This window comes from Rana temporaria, chromosome 6 (assembly GCF_905171775.1).
Source record: "Rana temporaria chromosome 6, aRanTem1.1, whole genome shotgun sequence".
Lineage (NCBI taxonomy): Eukaryota > Metazoa > Chordata > Amphibia > Anura > Ranidae > Rana > Rana temporaria.
Window position 1 is genome coordinate 147,075,002 of NC_053494.1, and position 20,287 is coordinate 147,095,288.

General features: G+C 43.5%; 1 protein-coding gene across 1 annotated transcript; it reads left to right on the forward strand.

Moving 5' to 3' along the window:
- The first annotated feature begins 1,237 nt into the window (after positions 1-1,237).
- Positions 1,238-19,790, forward strand: LOC120944431 (protein kinase C theta type-like). Its single transcript, XM_040358491.1, has 5 exons — positions 1,238-1,299; positions 10,679-10,806; positions 12,093-12,197; positions 15,927-16,020; positions 19,091-19,790. Exons 1-5 carry the CDS (start codon positions 1,238-1,240, stop codon positions 19,788-19,790), a joined length of 1,089 nt encoding a protein of 362 aa, XP_040214425.1.
- Positions 19,791-20,287: the final 497 nt, after the last annotated feature.

Here is a 20,287-nt window from a genome sequence, read left to right on the forward strand (position 1 = left end):
GCACCCTGCACCTCTGGGCCCCTTTACATTACACAGCACCCTGCACCTCTGGACCCCTTTACATTACACAGCACCCTGCACCTCTGGACCCCTTTACGTTACATAGCACCGCACCTATGGACCCCTTTACATTACACAGCACCCTGCACCTCTGGACCCCTTTACATTACACAGCACCCTGCACCTCTGGACCCCTTTACATTACACAGCACCCTGCACCTCTGGACCCCTTTACATTACACAGCACCCTGCACCTCTGGACCCCTTTACATTACACAGCACCCTGCACCTCTGGACCCTTTTACATTACACAGCACCCTTCACCTCTGGACCCCTTTACATTACACAGCACCCTGCACCTCTGGGCCCCTTTGCATTACACAGCACCCTGCACCTCTGGACCCTTTTACATTACACAGCACCCTTCACCTCTGGACCCCTTTACATTACACAGCACCCTGCACCTCTGGGCCCCTTTGCATTACACAGCACCCTGCACCTCTCGTCCCCTTTACATTACACAACATGCTGCACCTCTGGACCCCTTTACATTACACAACACGCTGCACCTCTGGGCCCCTTTACATTACACAGCACCCTGCACCTCTGGACCCCTTTACATTACACAGCACCCTGCACCTCTGGACCCCTTTACATTACACAACACCCTGCACCTTTGGACCCCTTTACATTACACAGCCCCCCACAGTTTGTTACACAGACACGCCCTAACAGTTCTGGACCCCCGGCATGATACAGAGACCTCCCTACAGTACAGACCCCCTCCCTACAGTGCAGACACCCCTCCCTACAGTACAGACCCCCTCCCTACAGTACAGACCCCCCTACATTACAGACCCCCTCTACAATACAGACCCCCTCTACAATACAGACCCCCTACATTACAGCTCCCCTCTACAATACAGCCGATACATTAAAGATGTGTGACCTGCGGCCCGCGGGCCGCCACAGGCCGACGCGGCCCACTGGGCATATGCCCGGTATGCCCTATGGCCAGTCCAGGCCTGGAGGGTGGCTAGAATCCCCTTACTGCTGCTGGTTATGTCCTCATTGATGATTTTACCTCACTCCTGGTTCAGATGATCAAGCTGTCAGGACACTAAAGGTCCACCGTGAGAAAGAAAAACTCACCTGCCTTCCCAAATAGTTAAGCTCGACTTAACTAAAATTATTTCATGGAGTCATGTATTTAAATTAGTATTTACTCTGCATAATGATGACCTTCTACTTGCAGAAGCAACATGCTAATGGAAATGGAAAAGTGGAAACCAGTCCAATGTAAAATAAAAACCTAGCATGAAGAGAATATGTGAAAGAAAAAAAAGCTATGAAAATGTGTGTGAGACCATAACGTAGAAGGACATACTGAGACCTCAAGGTTTTACAGTCTGTTATACAGTTTGGCCCAGATTCACAAAGAACTTACGCCGGCGTATCTATTGATACGCCGCGTAAGTTCTACGATGCCCCATTGTATCTTTGTTTTGTAATCACAAAACAAGATACGAATGAATGTGGGCTCGATCCGACTGACGTACGTCTTAGTACGCCGTCGGATCTTAGGTGCATATTTACGCTGGCCGCTGGGTGGCGCTTCCGTTGATTTCCGCGTAGAGTATGCAAAGTAGCTAGATACGCCGATCCTCAAACGTACGTCCGCCCGGCGCATTTTTTTACGTCGTTTACGTAAGGCTTTTTTCGGCGTAACGTTACCCCTGGGTCTATGAGGCGTACGCAATGTTAAGTATGGACGTCTGGACAGCGTCGAATTTTCCGTCGTTTGCGTAAAACGTTCGCAAAAAGGGCTTTGCGTAAATTACGTTCACGTCGAAAGCATTGACTATTTGTGACGTGATTTTGAGCATGCGCACTGGGATACCCCCACGGACGGCGCATGCGCCGTTAAAAAAAACGTAATTTACGTGGGGTCAAGTTGAATTACCATAAAACACGCCCACATCTTAGGCATTTGAATTGCGCGCCCTTACGCCGACACATTTACACTACGCCGCCGTAACTTACGGCGCAAATTCTTTCTGGATACGGAAAGTACGCTCTAAGTTACGGCGGCGTAGTGTATCTGAGATATGCTACGCCTGCCTAAAGATAGGAAGATCTTTGTGGATCAGGCCCTTTGTTTTTAAGCTAACAAATAAGACTGAGGTTAATAGAGATTAATCATTATTACAGATTATGGTTATATACCCGGAAATGTAAGAGGCTTGTTATCTCAGGGAACGTGGCCTTTTGCCATTGCCTATTGCCATGCTGATTGCTGTAATTTGTCCTTTCGCATTGTACTCATGAAAAGTATATAATTTGAATTGTGGAAGTTACGTATTGTTCAGAATCAATGCTGAAACCTCTTTAATTTTGTGAAAATCTTAAAAAAAATTATGAAACAGAAAATGTGTGTGAGAAAGGCTGGGTTATTTTACCCCACAAGGGGTTAAACTAGCAACAGGCGGAAAACTGGTGTTTCTTCCAAGATCAGCTCATTAAAAAAATAAGGCAGGAAGCAAAGTTCTCGCTATACATTGTTTTCCTCGTGTTACTATGGCAACCACTCAATAAAAAGTGCAGGAATTTAACTTTTTTCTTTTCCCTGTCAAAGAGGCTGAAAAAAGGGTCCAGCTAACTCATTGAACTTAGTTGTTTCCAACTGGAATGTGGACAGTAATATGAAAGAAAATGCAAGTGAAATGGTAATGGAAGGTCATTGTAATCAATGTCTGTATCAACTTTGATTAAATAAATCATCTGCTGTTGGAATGTGTTTTTTAAACTCATGTATTATAAAGTGAACCACTGCTACCCGGAGACAAATAAAAACAAAGTGTCCTTTTACAGCAAATCATGATTTGGAAACGGAAAGTCAGCCATAACAAGTACCGATATATTTATTTAACCATTTCAGCTCTCATTACAAAATCAAATAAAAAAAGTAAGGCGCTTGCAAGCAATAGTGCGCTATGGGCCAGATTCAGGTAGAATCGGCTTACTCTGCGGCGGCGTAATGTATTACATTTACGTTACACCGCCGCAAGTTTTACTGGCAAGTGCTTGATTCACAAAGCACTTCCCTGTAAAGTTGCGGCGGCGTAGCGTAAATCCCCCCCGGCGCAAGCCCGCCTAATTCAAATGGGGCGGGGACCATTTAAATTAGGCGCGTTCCCGCGCCGAACGTACTGCGCATGCTCCGTCCCTAAAATTTTCCGACGTGCATTGCGCTAAATGACATCGCAAGGACGTCATTGGTTTCGACGTTAACGTAAATGGCGTCCAGCGCCATTCACGGACGACTTACGCAAACGACGTGAAATTTCAAATTTTGACGCGGGAACGACAGCCATACATAACATTGGCTAGACCACCTAGGGGGCATGTTTATCTTTACGCCGCGTATGTCTACGGAAACAACGTAAATTTACAGCGACGGGCAAAGCGTATGTTCGTGAATCGGCGTAACTAGTCATTTGCATATTCTACGCCGACCACAATGGAATCGCCACCTAGCGGCCGGCCTAGAATTGCAACCTAAGATCCGACGGTGTAAGTCACTTACACCTGTCGGATCTTAGGGAGATCTATGCGTAACTGATTCTATGAATCAAGCGCATAGATACGACAGTCGTATCTCTTTTATGAATCTGGCCCTATATGCTCAAATAGATATAGTGAGTTTGAAAAACCTCCTAACAACTAGTGATGCTCTATATTATATTCAGAAAATACATAAATATAGTGAATCTAAAAAAAAACTACAATAAGTGCCCCCCCTTACATTGTACAATCTTCAAAATTTGCAAAAGAAACCTGTAAATAATATAAGAATAAAACAAAGAATAAATAGTGTAACTGTCCCTTTACATACCCTTATGAGTACCTACAGTATGAACCAAAAGTGCAAATTAAAAGTGAAGTGTTTCACATGTAACAAACTATCATGCACTATTTAAATTAGTCCATGCTCTGATGAGCCCATATCAAATTGTGTCTCCACACCATCAAGAATAGCTCTCCCAACTTCAGCAATCCTCTTCAATCCTCTTTTACTGTGATGGCAGATAAGAAGATATCACTAAAGATCAGGGCTGGTACAAAGATTTTGGACACCCTAGGCGAAACCTAATCTTTCCGCCCCCCTGGCTTCACCCCTGACTCCACCCCCTTTGCCCTGCCCATGTATACCCCACCTTTTTAATGAAGTGCCCATTAAATGCAGCCTCACCAGCGCCCATCAATGCAGCCTCACCAGCGCCCATCAATGCAGCCTCAACAGCGTTCATCAATGCAGCCTCAACAGCGTTCATCAATGCAGCCTCACCAGCGCCCATCAATGCAGCCTCACCAGCACCCTTCAAATGCAGCCTCACCAGCGCCCATCAAATGCAGCCTCACCAGCGCCCATCAAATGCAGCCTACCAGCACCCCTGAATGAATGTTTGTTTGCGTCCATTCATTCGGGAGTTGGGACACAGTCCTCCGCCGCCGCTGCGCCTCTGACACTATGTGTGAACGGAGCAGCGGCTGCCTGCTGATGCTGAGATTTAGTTGCTTGCTGCAGAGAGAAGAGAGTAGGAACACCAGTGGCCGGGCACCCTAGGCAGCACAGTGCGCCCTAGGCAGCTTCCTAGTTTGCCTAGTGGTAGCACCGGCCCTGCTAAAGATGTAAAGAGTGAAAATTCACCAGACCCTAGAGTTCTCATCTGTTATGGAAAACTGCCTGTCAGCGGGTTTTTACAGATGACAATTTACTACCACTTTAATGGTGCCTCTGGATGGCGATCCAAAGTAAAGACTTGTAACAACATCTAAAAGAGTAGATGTTGCTGCAAGTAATTTTTACCATTCTTTCAATCTATAAGCTTACCTTGCTATATAATAATTTAATATGTTCAGAAGACCACACATTTGTTTTTCAGCCATAAATTAAAGCGGGAGTTCACCCATTTGTAAAAAAAAATGTTTTCTCCCCTTAGCTTCCTGCTCGTTCGGTCTAGGGGAATCGGCTATTTGTATTAAAATATGATCCGTACTTACCCGTTTTCGAGCTGCATCTTCTTCCGTCGCTTCCGGGTATGGGTCTTCGGGAGCGGGCGTTCCTTCTTGATTGACAGCCTTCCGAGAGGCTTCCGACGGTCGCATCCATCGCGTCACTCGTAGCCGAAAGAAGCCGAACGTCGGTGCGGCTCTATACTGCGCCTGCGCACCGACGTTCGGCTTCTTTCGGAAAATCGTGACGCGATGGATGCGACCGTCGGAAGCCTCTCGGAAGCCTGTCAATCAAGAAGGAACGCCCATTCCCGAAGCCCATACCCGGAAGCGACGGAGAGGATGCATCTCGTAAACGGGTAAGTACTGCACATATTTTAAAATAAATAGCCGATTCCCCTAGTAAAAACGAGCAGGAATCTAAGGGGGAAAAGTGCCCTCTAAGGGTGAACCCCCGCTTTAAGATCATAATTCTAGTAAAAAAAATTGTATGAGCACAATTAAGACCAATATGACCTGGTCTGCTTTAGATTTTGATTGGTTCAAAGTGTAGCATGAAGCTATGATTTTTCACCTTTCTCCGGTAAAGTGTCTTTAGTTGCATCCAAGTCTGGTTCTTCAGCTTTGGTAAGCACATTTTGGTATTGTCTTGGAGCATGGCATACAGAAATAAATACATAGAACATTGACAGATTTCTGTATATAGAGGACTTCTCCTTTAACCGTATACTATTTGAAATATTGTGTGACCCAGCCCCAGAGAGTTTTATCCCAAGAGGAAAAAAACATATTTTTTTTAGCAAACACTTAGGGGCAGATCCACAAAAGAATTACGCCGGTGTATCTATTGATACGCCGCGTTATTTTACATTTCCCGCAGCGTATCTACAAAACAAGATACGACTGCATCTCAGGTCGATCCAACAGGCGTACGTCTTAGTACGCCGTCGCATCGTAGATGCATTTTTTCTGCCGGCCGCTAGGTGGCGTTTCCGTCGAATTCCGCGTCGAGTATGCAAATTAGCTAGTTACGGCGATCCACGAACGTACGTCCGGCCGGCTTTTTCCGGCGTATAGTTACCCCTGCTATTATGAGGCGTACTCAATGTTAAGTATGGCCGGCCTTCCCGCATCGAATTTAAAAAATTTTACGTTGTTTGCGTAAGTCATTCGCGAATAGGGATTTGCGTAGAATGACGTCACCGTCGTAAGAATTGGCTTGTTCCAGTTTAATTTCGAGCATGCGCACTGGGATACCCCCACGGAAGGCGCATGCGCCGTTCAAAAAAAACATTGTTTACGTCGGGTCACAACGTATTTACATATAACAAGCCCCCATCACATCCATTTGAATTCCACGCCCTTATGCCGCCAAAGATACACTACGCCGCCGTAACTTACGGCGCAAATTCTTTAAGGATGCGAAAAAAAATAAAAAAGTTACGGCGGCGTAGTGTATCTTAGATACGCTACACCTAGCGGATATATGCGCCGATGTACGTGGATCTGCCCCATAATAGATAATAGACTTAACAAATAATATTAAACGTAATTAGTGTTGAATCATATAATTAAAAATCTTAAAATTGGTTAATATTGTCACGCTACAGACCAGTCCTACCTATTCAGACTTGAAAACTTCTGTCTCTGAGGCCTCGTACACATGACCATTTTCCTCAGCAGAATCCCTCAAGAAACTTGGTGGCAGAGCTGTTTTGCAGAGGAAAACGGTTGTGTGTATGTTTTTCATCAAGAAAACTGTCAAGTAACTCTTTTTCCTCGACGGGAGTCTCAATTTCTTTGTCGTGTTCCTCGTCAGGCTGGTTTTCTACGAGAAACACGTTCGTGTGTATGCTTAGAAACCCGCGCATGCTCAGAATAAAGTATGAAACGGGAGCGCACCTTTGGTAAAAGTAGTGTTTGTAATGGAGATAACACCAAACTTTTACTTAAAGCGGGGGTTCACCCTATAAAAAAAAAAAAAAAAAAAAAATTTCTTCTAGCATAAAATTAGGCATAGTAGCGCGAGCTACAGTATGCCTGTCCTAATTTTTTTATCTCCGTACTCACTGTGTAATCGTACATAGAAGATTCCGACTGCCCACGGGGAATGGGCGTTCCAATCCAGACGGAAGGTGATTGACGGCCGGCTCTGGCGCGTCACGCTTCCCCGGAAATAGCTGAAATAGGCTAGGCTCTTCACGGCGCCTGCGCATAGTCTGTGCGCAGGCGCCGTGAAGAGCCGAGACCTACTCCGGCTGTCTTCGGGGAGCGTGACGTGCCAGAGCCGGCCGTCAATCACCCTCCCTCCCTCTTGAAAGGAACGCCCATTCCCCGCGGGCAGTCGGAATCTTCTATGTACGATTACACAGTGAGTACGGGGATAAAAAAATTAAGACAGGCATACTGTAGCTTGCGCTACTATGCCTCATTTTATGCTAAAAAGTTGTTCTGCAGGGTGAACCACCGCTTTAACACGCAGTAACATGAGATTAGCAAAAGCAGCCCCAATGGTTGTGCCAGTGGAATCGAACTTCCCCTGCCGTCATATGTGTTGTACGTCGCCGCGTTTGAGAACGAGGAGATTTGGTCTTGACAGTGTGTCTGCAAAGAAAGCTTGTCAAGTTTCTCCACAAGCCTGACAAGGAATTCATTTACATCGTGTGTACGAAGCCTAACTCTCTATCATGAATTTGCAATTTTTTCATTGACAGAGGATCCCAAAATAAAAAACTGGAATTGTAACATCAAAACTACCTTGCAGTCCAGTATGTGTGGGAGGGGGCTTCAATTATAAGTATCAAAATAAATGATAGTGCCATCTGACTTTGTTGCTGAGATCTTACTTCTTGCCTGATGGCTCAATATATAACTGTGAAAAGGGCCTGTAACACAGCTATTGGCTGGCACATTAAGGTACCAAACAGAGACTGTGATCAATTGCCGTAATGGAAAAAATGTGTTTGGCAAACCATTGGATGAGGCAATGCAATGAATTACTGGGGCCAATTTAGGGATAAGACCCCCCCAAAAAAAGAAGAGGCAGTTTCAGCCTTTTCATGCCCAGCAATACTAGAACACAGTTTAGAGACACTAGACGTTACAGGCCCTTAAAGAAATCTACTGGAGAGTAGTGAGGAGGAGGTCAAAAATCTATCCTACAAAGATCCACTATAAATTCCAGGCAAACATCAAAAGCACAAATATACTTTCCACTCTTCAAAGCAAACAACAAATTCTGTCCATTTCTCGATTAAATTTTTCAGAACTGTTTTGTGATAGTCAATCAATTTTCAAAAGGTGTAATTGGAGATGATTATTTCCATCATCAGGAAAGGAGATTGGATGATTGTGATAGACCTGTCAGATGTGTATTTCCATGTCCTAGTGGCGACCTCCCAGGTTAAGAGACTCATTAGTCAGATGCCTGGAATTACTACTTTGTGGATAGCAATGAGTAGAAGCTGAGAACTTATATTCAATAGAAGGTGTTTAAGTGGAGGATATCAACCACAAACAAAATGGTCTCCAAGGTGAATTACCAGTACCCAGGGCCGCCATTAGGGGGGTACAGCCGATACAACTGTAAGTGGCCACAGGGCCCGAAGGGCCCGCCCGGGCCAGAAGAAGGCAGGACAGGTGAAGGTGAGCCGTGTTGTGCACTATAGAAATGATCTTGCAGCTTCTGATGTTCTCTGTGTCATTGACCTCAGACATCAAGCTCTTTACTGCCACCTTTGGCTACTATGTGCATGTGTATCCCTTGTGTGAGCTGCCTGTACTGTGCTCCTCTGTGTCAGCAACATTCCCTTGTTTGCATCCCTATAATCAGAATGCAGATTACTACTTATTAATTTAGGTTTGGTGGTTGGCTGATGACCATCTTTGTGTTTTTTTTTATTTACCATATTTTTTCTTCACCTTCTGTCCATATAATGAAAATATCAGAATATCGATAGTATGTAAGGCACCTGGATTGGATAGTGGTTCGCACCTTGGTAGCCCAGGTCCTGTCCTGCTTCATCTCAAATGGAAACGTCACCAACCTGTTGTTTTGGAAATGCTGCACTATACTGTTCACACTCCCCTTAGCCTGAATATTGCCTTCTACACATTCCTGGCTGAGGGCCCATTACCCATAATAATAGAATGTCCAGTCCCCAAAAAAAAGTTTTGCTTTATTTTACAACTTAACCACAGGTCAATACATTTCTGGTAAACACAGCCCCTTTACAGCACCACATCCATTTACATCATTTACTTAACAGAAGTCTAAGCATAACGTGCTATTCCTTAGTACATGACATTCTGAGCAGTAGTTCCTCAAGTGAGGAACACTCACATAAGTCCCAGAACCGTTGCAGCCATCTTCCCAGATATTTCAGTCTCCTTATTTAGATGTTTTACACTTAGGGTGTATTCTCCCCTTACACAAAGGGTGGTCCTCCATAGGCCCAGATGCTGTTCTAAACCAAGCAATGGGACCTGCTAGGTCAGGGTCTGTTGGGCAAGGTTTATCTTTCTGCTTCCAACATCCTCCTCTGGATACCCCAGTGATTCAGCTTCACAGAGGGCTATCTCTCTCTCTCTCTCTCTATAAGAGACAGGGGGTTCACACCAATGAGACTTGTCATGCGATTGACAGGTCCAACTCGCTTGACAAGTCGCACCCTATTTTTGGAAATGAAAATGGTTAAATCGATGGGACGCCGGCTTTGCAGTGCCGCACCGATTTGAAATAAAGTTCCTGCACTATTTTTTGTGATTTCAGGTGCAACTTGCACAGAGATCTGTACATGCAATTGCATAGATGTCAGCCAAGTCGCACCTGAAGTCACACGATTTCAGAGGCTAATTCAGTGAACGAGCGATAAGTCAGTCCATAGGGCTACACCATGCTGGTCAGGGGTTTCTTGTTTCCATACCCCAAATTCACTGGGCCACACCCACAGCTGACATATAAATGGGGCACTATCTCCACCTACTACATCACTACAGGAAGGGCAACAATTAAAGGGCACTAACATATACATTATGTGTGTCTGTTGTATGCTGTTGAGGCATTTGTACTCCAGGTCTGCCAAAAATACATTGGCATATTGTGGTGCCATTTTGCTCCCTATAGCAGTACCCATACACTGAACATAAAAGTAACTATTGGAAGTGAAATAGCTATGTGTTAGAATGAATTCAACAAGCTGTGTAACATCCTCAGTACTATATTTGTGGTCTGGTGAAAATGGAATTTGTGATATACAGTAATCCCATCCGTGTGAAGGAAGTTTCTCTAAAGATAGTCTACATTAATATTCATCAGAAATGTGTTTGGTGGTAATTGCTGTATATTGCAGAGCTTTCCTAGGAAATCAGGCGTATCTTGTAGGAAACTAGCAGTAATTCCCACTATTGGTTTCAAAACTTTTTCTTCAATGCCTGAGATTTGTTAAGTGAGTGTATGTATACCATTTTGAGGGTTCTACATGGATTTCCCGACTTTGGGATATTGGGGAGCATATACGAGGGGGTGCTGATAAGTAGTGATCCTTATCCAGAAAAAAATGAGCAAGGAAGCTGTAAATTGCAGAATGTACTGGCCAATATGTCTATATTTAATGGTGCAAATATCAACTACATATGATTTTAAAGTATCTTTCTTTTTCAGGTTCAAAGTGAACATGGCAGCACCTCCAGAAAAATTCAATGTAGAAAAGCATAGGACCATAATCAAGTTCCTTTTTCTCCAAGGGAAAGGTGCAAAGCAGAGCGATGATGAAATGTCACAAACTTTGGGTAACAGTGGCCCTTCATATGTAACATTGGGTCATCAATTTTAAAACTGCCCATTTCGGTGTTGAAAGTGAGAAACCCAGTGGAAGGCTTGTTTATGTCTCTGTGCCTGCAAAAGTCAAACGTTTGGGGATCCACTTTGATGCAAGCTTTCTCATTTCCAAGTAGTTGTGAATAATGACACCAACTCTCTAACCTGATATTCCCAGATAAGTAGCAATACTTTTTGCTGATATTTGGCAGTCCTCCATGATCATGTCATGGATAGCTTTCACATTTGCAGGCAGAGACAGAAACAGGCCTTCCACTGGTTTTCTCATTTTCAACATCAAAATGGCCAGTTTTAAAATTCACAATCCAATGTTTAACTGTTGCATATGAAGGGCCACTGTCACCCAAAGTTTGTGACATTTCATCATGGATCTGCTTGCCACCTTTCCCTTGGAGAAACACAAACTTGATTATGGTCCTATGCTTTTCCACATTTAATTTCTGGAGGTGCTGCCATGTTCAGGTTGGACCTGAAAAATAAAGATTAGTTAAAATCATAGGTAGTTGATTTTTGCACCATTGAATATAGACAAATTGGCCAGTACACTCTGCAATTTACAGCTTCCTCGCACAATTTTTTCTGGGTAAGGCTCAGAACTTATCAGCACTCCCTAGTAGAAGTTCCCAATTTCAATTACTTGGTCGGATCATGCCCCGATAACACTGGTATATGCATTGTCCGAGACCAAGACCGAGAGGAGACACCCTTGGAGGTTGAATAAGACCTTACTACAGGACCCAGTAATCCTGACAGATGTGGTGAAAGAACTGGGACACTATTTCACTACCAACAATACATAAGACAGTAAACCGGAGGTAGTGTGGGAGGCCCATAAGGCCATCATACGAGGCATCCTCATCAAACATGGGGCCAGACAGAAGAGACTAAGATCAGAGCTGTTGACAACCTTATTATCCAAATTACAGTTATTAGAGGTGCAGCATAAGCAGACAATGACAAGGCAATTGGGAGCAGACCTCAACGTCATAGCAGGCAAGTCACTGACGTCCTACAATACAAAACCAAGGCAGCCATCCAGATATGTAGACGCAGAGTCTATGAATCGGGTGACAAGTGTGGGAGAATGTTAGCCCAGTCACTTCGATCACAGAACAAAGCGTCCTACATCCCACACATTGTCACGCGCAGCGGACAGAAGGTGTCGATCCCACAATCGATTTCCCAGGAATTCAGGGACTTTTACCACACTCTGTATAACCTGCCCCCACTCCCCTAGAATCTGACTCAGACCTATCGCGGGACTACCTTGCTGCCTCCAACATGCCGACCTTGCCCTCAGAGGCCAGAGTGCTACAGGCGGCTCTGGGTAATACCAAACCAGGTAAAGCCCCTGGTCCGGATGGACTGACCGTCACCTACTACAAGACACTGCTCCCCTCCCTGGGCCCTTACTTAGTATCCCTGTTCAATAATCTCAGCACGGGGACAAAACTACATGTGTCTACCCTACAGGCACAGATAGCAGTCATCCCTAAAGATGGGAAGGACCCGAGCCAATGCGGAAGCTATCGTCCTATTTAACTATTGAATGTAGACCTCAAGCTTCTCACCAAAATCATTGCGTCAAGGATTCAACAACACCTACCAAGCCTCATCCACCTTGACCAAGTGGGGTTTGTCCCTTCTAGGGAAGCTAGGGACAACACCGCCAAAGTTTTGAACCTTTTACACGCCGCGAACACTACAAAGACGCCATGCGTCAACTGGCAATTCATGTTCGACACATTGGGCTTGGACACAAGATGCTAAACTGGATATCGGCAGTTTACACAAACCCGACGGCTAAAGTTAGGGCGAACGGGGTGTTGTCGGAAGCATTCCCGATTACGAATGGGACATGGCAGGGCTGCCCCTTGTCGCCCCTATTATTCACGCTTTCCCTCGAACCCTTCCTGAGGTCCGTGCGAATGAACCCAGGTATCTCGGGAATTAGGGTGGGTGACAGAGAATATAAGGTGTCGGCCTACGTGGACCATATGCTATTCTCACTGACGAACCCTACAATGTCCCTTCCTAGCTTAATGCATGAATTTGATGACTACGGGAGGATATCCAACTTGAAAATGTATCTGAGCAAGTCGGTAGCAATGGGGGTGGGCATACCGAGTCCACACTTAGCGCATCTTCAAGGTAGTTTTGGCTTACAATGGGCGGACACAGCCCTGAATTACTTGGGCACACGTATACCCCCCTCCCTCTCCCAAATTGTTAAACTCAATTTCCTGCCACTGCTTAAATCTGTCCAGAGGTTGTTTGAACAATGGACCACCGCCCTACACTCCTGGTTCGGTAGATGTAACATACTTAGGATGTCCATACTACCTAAATTGTTATACCTCCTTCAAGCCCTCCCCATACACGTACCGGTGGATTACTTAAAGCAAGTCCAAACCACGTTTAAGACCATTTTGTGGGCTGGGAAACACACTAGAATACCCAGATCGATACTATCTCTACCCAAACAACATGGCAGATTGGCTATGCCAAACATCTGTACGTATTACCACGTGGCACACTTGAATCGCCTCATCGACTGGTGTAGGCATGGGAGTGTAAAACTGTGGCCGCGTCAGGAACAAGCACAGAGCGAAACTGCACTGTTGAGAGCGCCGTGGTGCCCCACGGCACTACACAAGTCTACACGGACTCATCCGTTGATAGGGAACACGATTAAGATCTGTGCTAGGTTGATGTCTCAAACTAGCTTTTCCTCGAGAGACACACCCTTGCGCCCGGTGTTGGGCAACCCACAATTTGAGCCGGGTATGCGGGACGCAAAATTCCGGGCCCTACAGGAGTCTGGAACATTCCAGGCCTCTCACTTTAGCGAGGCAGGGCGTTGGAAAACAATGATGGAACTGATGGACTCAGGGGGCCGCTATCAATTAGACTTCATGAGGGCCAACCAACTTAAGCATTTCTTGCACACCATACCTCCCCCTCCCACGGAGAGTCACACTCTTACCTCTTTGGAGGTGCTGTGCTCGTACACGGGTGTGTTGCCACACGCTTTGTCCATCGTACATACCATTCTGATCACACCGATGGAAGGGCATCAGATCCCCTGTATCGCTAAATGGGAACACGAACTACACTGCACATTCTCCGTTAAGAAAAAGCAAAAAATACTGACGTTTACACACAAATCTTCTATATGCACTAAAGTCCAGGAAACGAACTATAAACTCCTGACACAATGGTACCGAACTCCGGCCCTACTCAGTAAACTTTTCCAGACAATGTCAGATACTTGGTGGCGGTGTCAAAAGGAGACAGGTACGCTGCTCCACATCTTCTGGTCATGTCCACAGTTTAAGCCCTTTTGGGCAGAGGTCAGGAGGATATCGCAAAAATTTACGGAACGACAGATCCCGGATGACCCGGCATACTTCCTGTTACATGCCAACGATACCCCCACACGCATTTACAAAAAGTCGATCATTCGACACCTTTTGGACGCAGCCAAGGCATGTATCCCTATCTGCTGGAAGTCCCCGAATCCACCGACCGTTGCAATGTGGCTACAGAAAGTGGATGATATTAATAGGATGGAGGACCTGATTCTCACAAACCAAGATAGACATGAGTTATACTCGCAGACTTGGTAGCTATGGAACATCTACACTTACTCAGAAGAGGGACAGGCCCTTAGGGGAGTGACTTAGAACAACAGACGGATCTCCACCCCCTGAAAGAGGGAAATCAGACCTGCCGAACTAGGGTACTTGATGACAGAGCTGACAGATCCAGTGGTCCCTGCTTGCGAGCTGCCCCCCCACGCTCCCTTCTTTGCTTTCTATCTCTTCTTCTGGAACCCATTCACCTGGGTTATTCCTTCTCTCCGCTTTCCCGGGAGACTCTCGGGAGCTGCTAATGCTTTTTGCTTCTTGTTTTCCCTCCTAATACTTTTGGATAATGGAAAAAGGAGAGCGGGTCTGCGGATCCTAGACTTTACACTACATCCTATAGGTGAACAATGATAGATTGGCGGCACCGATGTGGGTGTGACATGGGGGAATTAGCAACATGTGTGCTATGCTGACCGCCTGACGCCCACACCGACGGAATACTTGGGTCTAGCTGAAAACCCGCTGGACAAATAGGTTAGATTTAAGAGACACATGCACCTGCCTAAGTTATGTATATATACCTGTGGATGTCATTATGTTTACATTGTTGTTATGGTCCATGTGGACGTGCTTTCTGTTGTGAATAAATAAAGAATTTTGAAGAAAAAAAAAAAGAAGTTCCCAATTTTTGGATTATCTGGAATTGCACTGTTAAATTCTGAATGTAGATGGATTGGTAGTTTTTTTAATGAGACCTTTAAGTTGTTAAGTAAAATCATAATCGGATCATAATCCATTTTTTTTAATAGTAAATAGCATCTGTATCTCTTGTTTTAAAACAGAAATAAAGACGATTCCCTCAATAAGTGACAACTAGCAATGACAATAATGGGGATGCACTGTCATCTAACCTTTACTGATATAGAGCAATTCTGTTACTTGTCATTGCATTGTTAGGCTGTTGTATGACAAGCACACTAGTGATCTATAATCCCAACTGGAACCCCACTGTGCAGCTGTACAATACAAACAAAAATAATAAACTATTTATATTCCTGCCAAGGTACAACATCACTCTTTTGTTAGCAATTAGAGCTGCAATCTAAATTAGTCTCTCCCTGGCTGGTGAAAAAAAAAACAAGGCAAGTTCCAAATTATTTTTCCTAATTCTTCTCCAGCTCAGTAGAGAGAATACCCTATGGCACTGAAAGGAAGTGTCTGGTGTCCAGAATTCATTTCCTTGTTACTTTGGTGTCTAGGCAGCGGATGACTATATTCACTGATTACAAACTCTGACTGCCCTAAGGTCATATTTTGTTCTTTTTAAAGATGGTTCTTGTTGAGCACAAATCTGTCTCTGGAGAATGTCCTCCATGACAAGGGAATATCCACAGCAGAAGCTAGACCATCAGCCTTATAAAAACCAAGTGACAGAGAAGTCACACATTGCAGGATAAAGTGATGTGTCTGTTGACATACAGAAATGAAACATACTAGACTAGATTATACAAAGTCACATAATGGCTTTCTAGAAAATGGAACAACAGAAGAAATGAATGAGAACGGCTGCCGGAAGTACATTTAACTATGTTTGCTTATTCATAATAACAGTGTCTCGGAAATAGCGCAGGAAACTTCACCCATTAGTTTATTCCATTTGACCCTCTACTTTGAAGGCCAAATCATTTTTTTTCGTTTTGGATAAAATGGGGAAGGGTTAGAATCCCAGACAAGTTTATTGCTCTGTCCCACTTGGAAGATTCAACTTCTCTATTCTCCCTGTTGGCTGTTGTCCCTGAAAATGTTGGGAAATCTAAAAGTTTACAATTGTCTTCAGAACACGAGGTAAAGGTAAATGATACATATTCTGGGGACAACTGCCTAAGAGGGGAGTTCCCCTTACTTTGTAGAGATTTCCTTTTACTTCATGTTGTTTGGCAGAAAATAAAAGGACACAGCCTTAATTTTGTTTTAGTTTCAGATGGGATAGAAAAACTATTTGTATTTCTAAGGATGTCACTGGAACAGGAAGTAAGAACAGCCTTCCCAACATTGGCACCATCTGTAGTAAATATCTGACAATAGTAAGATCCCATTCTACTAAGGTTAGAAATTAAAGCCAAACTCCAGTTTAGTTTTATTTACTAACTTATGTGGCCTTTGTCAGTGAAGTATACGCTGTATAGCATTAGCGATTCAAAGACTCCCAGTCTGCTGCCAGAACAAAATTGAGTAGGGCTGAATACTTTTCAGCCATTCACAGGAAGCGTTGCATTTTTATCAAGGCTTCCTCTGATTGGATAAAGTGGAGATCATGAGATCTTCCGCCCGGCTCTCAATCTTGGCTAATTAATGAAGGCCTTCTATTCATTGATAACAATACAAGGAATACTGTAAATAGCTGAGAAGTGCTCAGCCTGACTTCACCTTGTTTCAGCAGCAGACAGAAAATCCTTGTACCACTCCCAGAACACAGCGCTGTATACTGTATGTAACTGATGTTACACGTAGTTTATACAGTGCTGACAGCGACCGCATTGCTTAGTACAGGAAATAGTTTGATTGGATCAGCTTGGTGCAAAGAAACTAAGTCTGGAGTCCAGCTTAAAGGTTAATGGAAGCGATAGGACTATGTGTTGGGCTTAATGTTCAGTGTTATTGTAAGATTGGTGGGTTCTTTTTAATTTTGTTTATTTTAATTGATCGGTTGAGTTTAAATGTCAAGAAATAGGTAAAATAATAATGTCAATATTTTGGAAAAATCAAAATGAGCAAGTGATGAAAAATAATTAATGATTACCTTCAGTGAAACCTGCATATCAAAAAGCAATCATTGAAGGAGTTCTATGGTCACAGCATATACTGTACTTTCATTTTATAGTTATTTTTGACAATCCAATATGAACATTTTCTTTCATGCTGTGAGTTCTGCCTGTCAGATGGTTATGTTCAAGAAACCAGTTTGAGATGATTTGAGCTTTGTGACATGGTGCATTATCCTGCGTTGAAGTAGCCATCAGAAGATTGGTACACTGTGATTATAGGTCTGTGCTTATCTTATCTTCCTCTCAGTCCATCCACCACCTCATTTCATTTTAGCCTGTGATAAAATTTGAAGCATCTTGGTATACTTTCTGCAGCTATTGCGTCCAGAAATATAAACGCAGATACATCTCCGCCTACTGTTTGGATATTCCATTCAGGCTTGGCCTGTAATATTGAGGAAGAAAGATATTCAGAACGTGTCTATACGATACGAGTTGGTGAAGCCTGTTTGCCTATGCCATTGGACCTGTGTGCTGACTACTTGAATTAACGCTTGAGTAATCGCCCCAGTTTGGATACAAAGACCCCTGTGGTGAAACGCCATAGCCACATCTGATGTGCCTGATACCCCTGTAGGGGTTCTAGGATCTGGTAAGCGGGGACACAAGAGGGGTCGCTGAAGTCACTACCTGTCAGCTGAGAGCATCTTTGTCACCTGGAATTACTTAGAAGATATATTTTTTGATCTGTGTTCTATTTATTGGAATACAATTTGAACTTTATGTCACACAGTTGCAAGCTTTATTAACTACATGTGTGCTGGATTATTGACACACATTACTAGTGCACTGGACACTTATTATTTATATATTACTTTCATAATTTTTACATATATATTTTTTTATGATGCACCTTAATGTTTGAGGATTTATTCACTATTGGTCACTGATGCACTTTATTAATGTTTATCACTGCTTCTAGTGTATATTCGGTTATTCATTTGTGAGAGGTCTTATATGAAAAGTGAAAAAGAGGGGTGTACTGCGCTAATTCGATAAATGGTAAAGTGGCAACAAAAAATGTTATACAACACTAATAATAATGGTCAAAGGAAGAGCTGCGCTGTAGGCTAAAATGTGACACTAGTGACAATGACGTGCTAGATAAATATCAATTAAAATTACGAAACCCCGATAAGTGAAAGAAATTATATCTGTAAATAGGTCTGTGAGACCTCAATAAGATAACAACAGCCGGCCAGCTCGATTGTATTTTATATGCCTTATTGATCTCCTGTAAGAAGATATATTTTTTGATCTGTGTTCTATGTATTGGAATACAATTCGAACTTTATGTCACACAGTTGCAAGCTTTATTAACTACATGTGTGCTGGATTATTGACACACATTACTAGTGCACTGGACACTTATTATTTATATATTACTTTCATAATTTTTACATATATATTTTTTTTTTTTTTTTTTTTTTTTTTAAAGTCAGCCGAATTCATTCTTTTATTTCCTGTTCAGCTTCTTTTTTCCATTTCCTGCTTATGAAGCTGAAGCCATCAAACAATCTCTGTTCTGCATTTGCAATTTTCTTCTCTTTCTTTCCTCTGTAGTGAATCAGTTTCTTCACTCCTATTCGCTCATTTGTGTCTATTTCTGGGCATTCTGGCATCCACAATGGTGGGGTGACCTTTCCTTCCTCCAGCTTTTTCCAGTCAATTGATCTGAAGAATCGGTGTTCTCGTAGTCTATAAACTGCCCTCCCGCGAACTTTTGCATTTTCTGTAAGAAGTTGCTCAATAACATTTCGAAGGTCAGGGTCAACGTTCTTTAGATAGGGTGAGTTCTTGAATCCGACCCATTGGTGCAGGAAGAAGGAGGAGGAGAGGAGGACGGGAAGTGCGGGAGTGGCCGGCCAGCGGAGTGGATGGGCTGAGGGAACCGACAAGGCTAAGTTAGAGGCCGCAGGAGAGGGGACTGCCTGCACCGGGGCAGCAGCATGGGTCGTCCTGGCATCCCATCCTGCCACAGACCAGAAACTGGCAGTCAAGGTGGTAACGAAAAGGCAATTATTAAAAGAAGATCCTGAAAGTGTCCTTATAGAGAGACAAATACTTGAAGAAGTTGGAGAGAGTCCTTTTTGTTCACACGCCTATGGAACCTTCCAATCAGAAGAAAATCTTTTCTTCGTTATGGAGTACGTGAGAGGAGGAGAACTATACGACCAGATCAAGTCTTCTGCACCATTACCAATGGATGCAATAAGATTTATTGCTGCTGAACTTCTCTGTGCGCTGAAATATCTGCATGGACGTGGTATCATTCATAGAGACTTGAAACCCGACAACATACTGTTTGACAGCTCCGGCCATGTGAAAATCATAGATTTTGGCCTTTCTAAAGTCGTTGTGGTTGGATCCAAGAAAGTGCATAGTAATGTCGGTACTCCATGCTATATAGCCCCCGAGGTTCAGCATGGAAAACCCTACGATGGTATGGCCGACTATTATTCACTTGGTGTCATCCTTTTTGAAATGGCTACATATATATTTTTTTATGATGCACCTTAATGTTTGAGGATTTATTCACTATTGGTCACTGATGCACTTTATTAATGTTTATCACTGCTTCTAGTGTATATTCCGTTATTAATTTGTGAGAGGTCTTATAAAAGTGAAAAAGAGGGGTGTACTGCGCTAATTCGATAAATGGTAAAGCGGCAACAAAAAATGTTATACAACACTAATAATAATGGTCAAAGAAAGAGCTGCGCTGTTGTAGGCTAAAATGTGACACTAGTGACAATGACGTGCTAGATAAATATCAATTAAAATTACGAAACCCCGATAAGTGAAAGAAATTATATCTGTAAATAGGTCTGTGAGACCTCAATAAGATAACAAGAGCCGGCCAGCTCGATTGTATTTTATATGCCTTATCTCACTTCTTCGATGTAAGTGCATTTTTATGTTACTTATTCAATTTTTAAGGGTTTTACGCTATGCCAGTCTCTTCTTTTTTTTATGTGGTGCATCCTGAATTGCTACGTTGTTTGAGACAACTTCTA